This window comes from Hoplias malabaricus, chromosome 13, assembly GCF_029633855.1.
Source record: "Hoplias malabaricus isolate fHopMal1 chromosome 13, fHopMal1.hap1, whole genome shotgun sequence".
NCBI lineage: Eukaryota > Metazoa > Chordata > Actinopteri > Characiformes > Erythrinidae > Hoplias > Hoplias malabaricus.
The window spans coordinates 27,884,486-27,893,177 of NC_089812.1; the positions used below are offsets into that span (position 1 = coordinate 27,884,486).

At 36.4% G+C, this 8,692-nt stretch overlaps 1 protein-coding gene and 2 non-coding genes across 3 annotated transcripts; 1 reads left to right on the forward strand and 2 right to left on the reverse strand.

The window, feature by feature from the left end:
• The first annotated feature begins 360 nt into the window (after nt 1-360).
• arl5c (ADP-ribosylation factor-like 5C) lies at nt 361-5,157 on the forward strand. Its single transcript, XM_066642167.1, has 6 exons — nt 361-582; nt 1,683-1,743; nt 2,215-2,362; nt 3,117-3,200; nt 3,320-3,471; nt 4,254-5,157. Exons 1-6 carry the CDS (start codon nt 537-539, stop codon nt 4,297-4,299), a joined length of 537 nt encoding a protein of 178 aa, XP_066498264.1. The 5' UTR covers nt 361-536; the 3' UTR covers nt 4,300-5,157.
• Nucleotides 5,158-6,553: 1,396 nt separating this feature from the next.
• On the reverse strand, nt 6,554-6,625 carry trnac-gca (transfer RNA cysteine (anticodon GCA)). The gene has a single exon. It is a non-coding gene; the product is annotated as a tRNA-Cys (tRNA).
• A 1,866-nt stretch (nt 6,626-8,491) lies between these two features.
• Nucleotides 8,492-8,563, reverse strand: trnac-gca (transfer RNA cysteine (anticodon GCA)). Its single transcript has one exon. It is a non-coding gene; the product is annotated as a tRNA-Cys (tRNA).
• Between the last annotated feature and the right edge of the window lie 129 nt (nt 8,564-8,692).

Below are 8,692 nucleotides of genomic sequence, written 5' to 3' on the forward strand. Positions count from 1 at the left end.
GTAGCAAATACAGGCTTGTTTTGTTGAGTTTATTGGCTTGAACTTTCTAATGAAGTCCCGGGAATCCCATAAGCTATATCTCTATTTCTCTTTCCCTTTTTCACTTCAGTCGTTTTTAAATTTAGTGTAATTTCCTCCAGTGGAAATCCCGGGCGAGAACCAAAACAAAATGTACCACTCTCTCACTCGACCAAATTTGGAACGTCGGTTGTAATTATTTAAATCAGGTACTGTACGTCATGCCAGACGGTGGCCAATCATGGCTCTTGTTTCTACGCACTTGCTTTAATGCGTCACGGGTGCGTCACGTTCCAGCGCGTGGAGCCCCGCCCACATTTTTCTATAGTCTGTATTGTGAAGAAGAAAGGTTTCAGCTACGATTGTGGCCTCACGGAGGACAGGGTAATTAAAGTGTTAGATAGAAAGTAACGTTAAGGTAAAGGACGTTTAGTCACAGTCGCCATAGAGCGGTGTCTTACAGGCGAAATAAAACAGCGAGCATTTCGGGAGAGATTCTATCGTGACCAGAACTAATAATGGGACTTCTCTTTACCAGACTGATGGCTGTATTCGGAGACAGAGGTAATACTCGAGGTTATAAACGTGTTATTGCTGAGTAATGTTTGTGAATGCCGTTTGTAATCATTCCGTCGCTGTCCGCTTTCACTGCAAAAGCTTTGATTTTCATTAACTTTCCACATTTAAGTACCTTAGACATTTAATGTCAATATGTGATTTTTAAAGGCCAGCTCAGTTATGTATTTATATTTTCCTGCCAACGCTAATAAAAAGTGTAGTTATGAGGTAAAAGGCATAGCTGTTTACTTAGTAGTATTAACGAGAAAGTTTTTATAGTTACAAATTATAGTACAACTATTGAATATCAGCATAATTATGATATATCATGACTAGAGGGACATCTTTATATGTGGACTACTATAGGTTCTTTAATTTTGCGTCAAAACTAAGACCTCTCTTTCTGTTAATGTAATTAAAACTCTAAAGTAAAGAACTTAACTACTGAGAGCAAATATCTTGGTTGTGCAGGGGGATAATCTAAACTTGGCCATAACCTTTCCTTTTCGTATTACATTATGAAATCATTTTTGCACTTTAGACATGTTACCCCATTTCTTCATATTTGAGAACAGTATATGTTCCTTCTAGTGTGTAAAACTTTAATGGAGAACAGATGAATAAAGGTGCATCATAATTACTTGGAATAAAGCTTCTTTAAATGAGCTTACGTTAGAAGTATGAAAGGTTTTGGCCTTTTCTTTTGGAGATAATTTTGAACAAAAAAAAAAAGTGTGTTCCTGAGCCCAAGTCCTATCACAGAGATCTAATTGTAAGATGTTCTGTACTTCTTACCTGCTCAGCATAGATAAGACTGTGGTCAGTTACCTAAGCACTCATTACATCAGCAGGTAAACATTACCCAGTTGTTACTTCTTCATACGAGTCACATTCAGCTTCCATGTGTCTCATGATTACACTGGAAAGACCTGAATCAGCTAATCAGCATGAGTGTGTTTCTAAGGAAAGTGTCAGTGGAAAGAATGGAGGTTTCTCTGAATTGTATTTGGCTTTTACCCCATAAAAACATCCACATCTTTTTGGTGTCACGTTTATTAAAATGTTTACATTTAAGTTTATTTGACCATTTATTTCTTCTTTTCTAGAGCACAAAGTTATCATCGTGGGTTTAGACAATGCTGGGAAGACAACAGTTCTTTACCAGTTGTAAGTATAACTTATTTGTCTCAGTTAATGAAGGCCTTAATTTGAAGAATTCTAATTTCAGATTTAAGTTTGTTTCACTCTTGGTGTTTGTTTGTTTTTTTACTTATTTTAATAAATACAGTGAAATATATGAAATTTGTCTGTAATGATCAATTTTTGCTACAAAAAAATGAGATATTAATAAACATATTAGGTATTTATATTAAGGTAAATGCTTGAGGGACAAACATAAATCTTTAACAAATGGAAATATCAAAAATATACTTAAAATACCTCTAAAACTCCAAATATTTTTTTTCTCCGTTTACTAGCTTTAAGAAAAGAGGTCAAAGATCTTGCTTGAAATAGGATTGCTTCTTGAAGCGGTTTTTAAAAGATGCTACCATGATCATTGGCTCAGTGCGGTAGCGCCCCCTGCTGAACAACGGTGCAGACGAGGATTTAAATTTTTTTTATTCTCTCTTTCTCTAGTCTGACTAAAGAGGCAGTGCACACAACTCCAACTATTGGCAGCAATGTGGAGGAAATTAATGTCAAGAAAACACGCTTCCTTGTCTGGGATATTGGTGGCCAGGAGACCCTCAGAGCCAGCTGGAACACATACTACTGCAATACGGAGGTGTGTACCTATGGTTGACAATGGCTGGAAAGGGAAGAGGGTTAGAAAATTAGATGAAGATGGGAATGAAACATTTTTAACTTCTTAACACATATTTAGGGCATTTAGTTTTCTTAGGAAATGTGTTAGGAACAGTTCCCCATTTACACTTTTCTTGTTAATGTCTCCTGGATCTGGATGGTTCAACTGCAGTGGAATTTAACTTGTCTTACTCACAAGAGGAACTGCTGATTGTGGCAAAATCCCACATCACGTTCTGTGCGTCTGAAAGAGCCCATGTGACAAGATCAGATGTGTCAAGAAAACCTTTGAAGTGCCACAGCGTCAAATGTCTCTGTGTATTACATAAAACGGATGTGTAACCACTTGTTCAGAGTGCAGAAAAACATACAAACCAATTTCCTCATGAGCCCGTTTGAGATGGAACACACCTAACTTCCTTCCTTAAAGCTGTGGAAAATACTTTTGAAGGAGAACTTACCACTGTTACCAATGTTGGTGATAGGAACAAGACTTCTGAAATTTTGATCACAGTTAATCACAGTTACAGTTATGAATATCAACTTTGGCATATCAAAATCACATATCTCCATAATGGTTGCTATGGTGAAAGTAGTTCTAGTAGAAAACTTTTTCAGATTAACCACCGTTTTATCTTTTTAAACAATGCATTTAAATACTTGGAGTTTTTGTCATGCTTGTATTGCCAAAAATACATATCTCCAATCTATAACCGCTGTGTCTTTTTCTGCAGATTGTGATCCTGGTGGTTGACAGTACGGATCGGGAGCGTTTGACAATTACTAAAGAAGAACTCCATCGAATGCTTGCACATGAGGTAAGTTTGTATATTTCTTCTTATCATTGATATTGACAGATTTCCGTAGTTGAAAATTTGGTCACCACTATATGAGTTTTAAACCTTAACCACTCATGCTTTTTATCAATCTCACTCAGGATTTGCAGAATGCCTCAGTGCTGGTGTTGGCCAACAAGCAGGATATGAAGGACAGTATGACAGTAGCAGAAATCTCACACACGCTGACACTCAGTTCGTTAACAGCACACTCATGGCATGTCCAGGCCTGCTGTGCACTTACTGGAGAGGGGTAAGTCTTTATGCACATTGTGATAACAGTGCATCTATCTATGTGTTATTTTCTAATGTTTTTGAATAAAAACATTAGACAAATTAGACGTGAAGCACATATGGGCATATATTAAATTAAAAAAAAAATTACAAAGTTAAATATCATATACACTGTGAACCCAAATATGTTAACAGAACTCAAAAAAATTAAGGCAGTCAGTTGCCATACCATTTTTAAGTTCATTCATAATTCAAATGTCAGAAGTATGCAGCATGCAGGTTGTATGTTGCAGGTCTCAAATTCCAAACGGGTGAATATTTGCAAGTTGATCCGTTTGAACATTAAATATCTTGTCTTTGTAGTGTATTCAGTTGAATATAGGTTGAAAAGGATTTGCAAATCATCGTATTCTGTTTCTTGCACTGAAACAAACAAATGTACCTGTCCAAATTCACTAAAAGCAGTGAACCCCAGACCAGAACTTGTCCTATGTCTGTGACTTCAGACGTCATACTGCATAAACTCATAAAATACAAATTCAGTTAAATCTCACATATCCAGGACGCTGCTAAATCAAATATTTCCAGTTTCACAAACTCAGAAAGAAGAAATTGTTGAAATTAATTGAATTGTCTAATTGAGTGAAACTTTTCAATATAATGTAAGTTAGAATCACTCAATACTGTTAATTACTTTGAACATTAGGGTTTACAGTGTATAAATGCATATTTAGCTGTTTAAAGCCCTTTTGTTTGTTATAAGCTGAAGCATAATTTATTATTTTCTTCTGTCCTCTTTAGTTTACCAGCGAGTTTGGATTGGATGCGTCAGGTGGTAGCAAACTAGTCCAGTGATGATTCTTTGCCAGTTTCTGGAGCTGGAGAGAGAGACCCAAGCCTGCCTTTGTCCTTGCCCATTCCTCAGGGCCTGTCTGTAATGGAGCCAACTTAGAGCCCCCTTCAAACACAACAGACTGGAGGCATCACATGCCACAAGCACTTTTGTCGGGAGTTGATAAAACTCTGGGACATATAAGCAACCCTGTGTGTATGTGTGTGCGAGTGTGTTGGTGTATTATGTGACTCCGTTTTAGAGGTCCATGCTGTTTACATTGCAGAATCAATTGTGAAGATCAGCTGCTGAATTCTGCTCTGATATGATGAATTTGGCATCACAAACATTCTTCTCCACTGAGAGAAAGCATTACTGTCTGAAGAAAGTTCTTTATTGGGAGGAGCCACATTGTGTGACTTATTGAGACGCTGCTCAGCATTTAAGCTACTGATGCATTACTTGAACTATTTAAATGGACCTTATTTGTTTATGATGGACATATTTCAAACCAGTGCATGCAGAACTGAAATAAGTATTGTAAAGCAGGCCGGTTATTCAGGTTGTGTCTTCTTTAACATTTTTTTAATGTTTTTACAAATAAATGTTTTTGAAAAAAGATTGGTGTTGAAACTGTAAATCCATTTCCAAAAAGGTTGGGATTCTGGAAAATGCAAGTATGGAAATGAAAACAGGTGATGAAGTACAATAGCGAACAGGTAATGTAGCACAGATCATTTCAACTGAGAAATTTAATAGGTTTTAGAAAAATATATGTTTGATTCAATTTGATGCCAGCGACACATTACAAAAAAATGTAAACAAAAATAAACAAATTAGGTTAATTTTCTACTGGTCTGTGTTATGGTTGGGTTTAAAAAGAGTGAAGTATTTCAGAATAAAGATGGGGAGGGTTTCACTACTTTGTGAACGACTGTTGGCAAACAATGCAAAAATTCAGGAATAAAGAACATGGGGATTATATCTTCTGCAGTACTTTACATTATTATACGATTCAGAGAATCCAAAGAAATATATATGCAAGGGACAAGGCCCATAACAAGTATTTTGATGTTTTCTTTGGACCCTCAAGTTGCACTGTAATAAAAACAACCATATTTATATAGTGGAAATCATTGCATATGTTCAGAAACACTTCCCACAACTAAAAACTGAACACAGTTTATAACTGCATCTATAACACTTATCATGCAATTAAGAAAACCATATTAGCAAGATCCAGAAAAGCCTTCTCTGGGTCCGAGCCCATTTACGAGGGCCTGAGGCGTCCTGTGGTCTGACAAATCAAAAATTTAAATGATTTTTGAAATCATGGATGCTGTGTCCCCTGGACTGTTTCATAGCCTTGCTTGTAAAGATCACATTCATTAAGGAAAGGACATTATTGTCCATGTTACAGTCCCAAACATTCAGGAAAATAGTATGTATTACTACTCTTCTTCAGGACAAAATAGCCGTGGGTGCTGCAAAAGTAAACTTAGTGTCCTTCAGTGCTATTTTCTTCTGTTTGTCAGATAATGTTCTTCTATGATATTCTGATGCAGCACTTTGTTTAAATCTTATAATACAAGCTGATAAATTAGTCCCATTTTCCAAACACAGAGTTGTACACCTTGCTAAATGGGCATCCAGATTTGAACTGGTAACCTCTTGAGTTTTAAGCAAATGTTTAGGAATTATTTATTTGTTTTTTTAGTTTTCTACTATTAGTTTTAACATTGCTACAGTCCAAACATCCTGCGTCCTACAGCAATAAATGCAGTGTCCTGGGAAAACACAAGGACATTTATATTTGTTTACTGTTAATAAAAACTTGTTAGTCAAAAAGAGTCAAGCACAGAAACTGGTTCTCCTCTTAACTGTGAGGATTGTATTATTTATGCCCTTAAGGAGGTTTAAAGGTGAAAGACATTGTGGTTCTTCTTCTTTAGGCCTTTGCCACTGGATGCCAGGTCATCAGAAAGACTTAACTGCCCAATATTACTCCCTTATATCCACACTGCAACCAGTTAATATTTGCCTAGTTCTTTATTTCAAGTCATTTCTTATCTACCCAGTGTCAAACAAAAAGATATGAAATCAATGGTTAATCAGCATCTACAAATTTTTTAATGCTGTGTGGTTCCTGACAATAAATGCAACCTCACAAAAACACCTTATAACTAAACAGGTCAAAGGTAAGCACATAGAACGGCATGTCACCACCAAATAAACAGCACTTATTCTGTTTGCTAATAGGATAAGGACAAGGGGGCACCCGGATTTGAACCGGGGACCTCTTGATCTGCAGTCAAATGCTCTACCACTGAGCTATACCCCCAACTGAGTGAAGGTTTGGTAATGTGAAGTATTGCCACTAAGTAAGTAACAATGATGACCTGTTTGTGAAGATGGTGAATTTTTGAAGGGATCCAAAAATAAAATTTGCACTGGGCAAGTTTGCTGGCCCTCACTCTTCTACATCACTTAGCACAATGCTAGCCAGTGCTAACATAACACAATTGGGTAGTAAGCCTTCTCCTCCAAGCACGTTGAACTGTCTAATGATGCTCCTTTGGTGGCCATTTTGTCCTCTCAATTTGTTAGTGTGACTGAGAGAAACTTATCCAGAAAGTGGAAAGTGCAATGACCAAAATTGTTGAAAAAATCAGTTAAATAGCATTAGCAATTGTATGAACTGTGCTAGACACACGTGTTTACATACAAACATTTCAGGATTTCCGAGACTTAGTCAACATTTTGTTAATTTTAGCTACTGAACACTGCTTTTAATCAGCATAGATTTAATCTCCACAGAGCAAAACAGGGCAAAAGCTAGTTGGGTGTGATTTTATTTTTAGAAAACAACAACAAAAACAAAACAAAACACAGGGGTATTGATATCACAGTGTTTGAAAAATCATCCAATCCAAACTTAAATGCCTTTAATAAACTCTATTTTTCTGTTTAGATTATTATTTCACTTTGTGTAACTGAGATTACCTTGGTAAAATACATAATTTGCAGTGTGAATAAACACAGTGTTCATTTTCAATATTTTGGGACATCTAGAAAGCTACCATTAACAAATCAAGTAAATGGAGTGTCTGAAATATAATGATTCAAATCATATTTCAGCAGCAAAAACCTTTGCCAAAGATGTGGCATATAGATGAGAAAATAAGACAATCAGCCAACAGCCACTGTAAACAACAAATCATACCAGCTCAAAAGCTACTTTAAGAAGATAGTAACTTGCTCCAGCAGGCCAATGAGCCATGATCAACTGTCTGAAAATGTCTGCAAGATTTTACCAGCTAAAAACGCCATGCCCACATACTCTATGTAGGCGATATTCAGTTAGCTAATGAGCTGAAAACATACTATACATATTCCCCTCACTCCCAAATCTGACTTCCATGAAAATCTATGAAGATGTATAGTGACTCCATACTAAGTAGTTTAGGAGCACACCATTTCAAAGATCTGCTTTACCCTACTGCCTGAATATTTGTGATGACTGACTTGCAAAGGCCTTACACAGATCTTCAACAGATCATTGAAGCTGTGCTAAAAAACTTCATACTTCTGACATCTGTTTAAAAAAAAAACATTCCCTGGATTTGGTGAATTTAGACCCATTGCCCTGGCCATTGTGATCATGAAAAAACCTGAGAAAATGATATGTACATGCCTGACCCCATCACAAATGCTTTTGGAAAGTCTGCACTTTGTATGTAAGGTCAGAAAGCCTGTGGTTGATCTGCAATGCAAGCTTCAGTGAACCACTTGATCTGGAGTCAAATACTCTACCACTGAACTATAACCCCTCATGTCAGTCTCAGTTCTTAACATCAGTCTATAACATCTTAGAGAGACTGAATACTTATGATATATTTACAGCCATATGAAATATGATATAAAACATGAGAAAAACATAAAGTGAGTGAATGATTACTTATTTTGTTACAATTTATCTAATGCACATACCCCTTGATTTATGCTTTTCTATTGTAGTGGATACTATGTAGGATAAAAACACTACAGATCATTACATGAAGCCTTTCTTTTAATGTTCTATATGTTGCATTTAACTATTACACTGTATTTTTGTATGTATGCAGTTGATGATGTGGCTATTTTATCCTAAGCTATGGTGCCACTTTTAAAGGTTTAGTAAAAGATATCTTCAAAGTCAAATGAAAAGAGGGGGCACCCGGATTTGAACCGGGGACCTCTTGATCTGCAGTCAAATGCTCTACCACTGAGCTATACCCCCTTGTGGTTAGCATGGGTATTAGTGCCAATTTGAATCTACATATAGCGACCTCGTGTTGTTATTATTACATTTATTTATGGTGGCTAATTATGAGTTAAGTGCGGAGCTGGTGTTCCAGGTTATCATAAA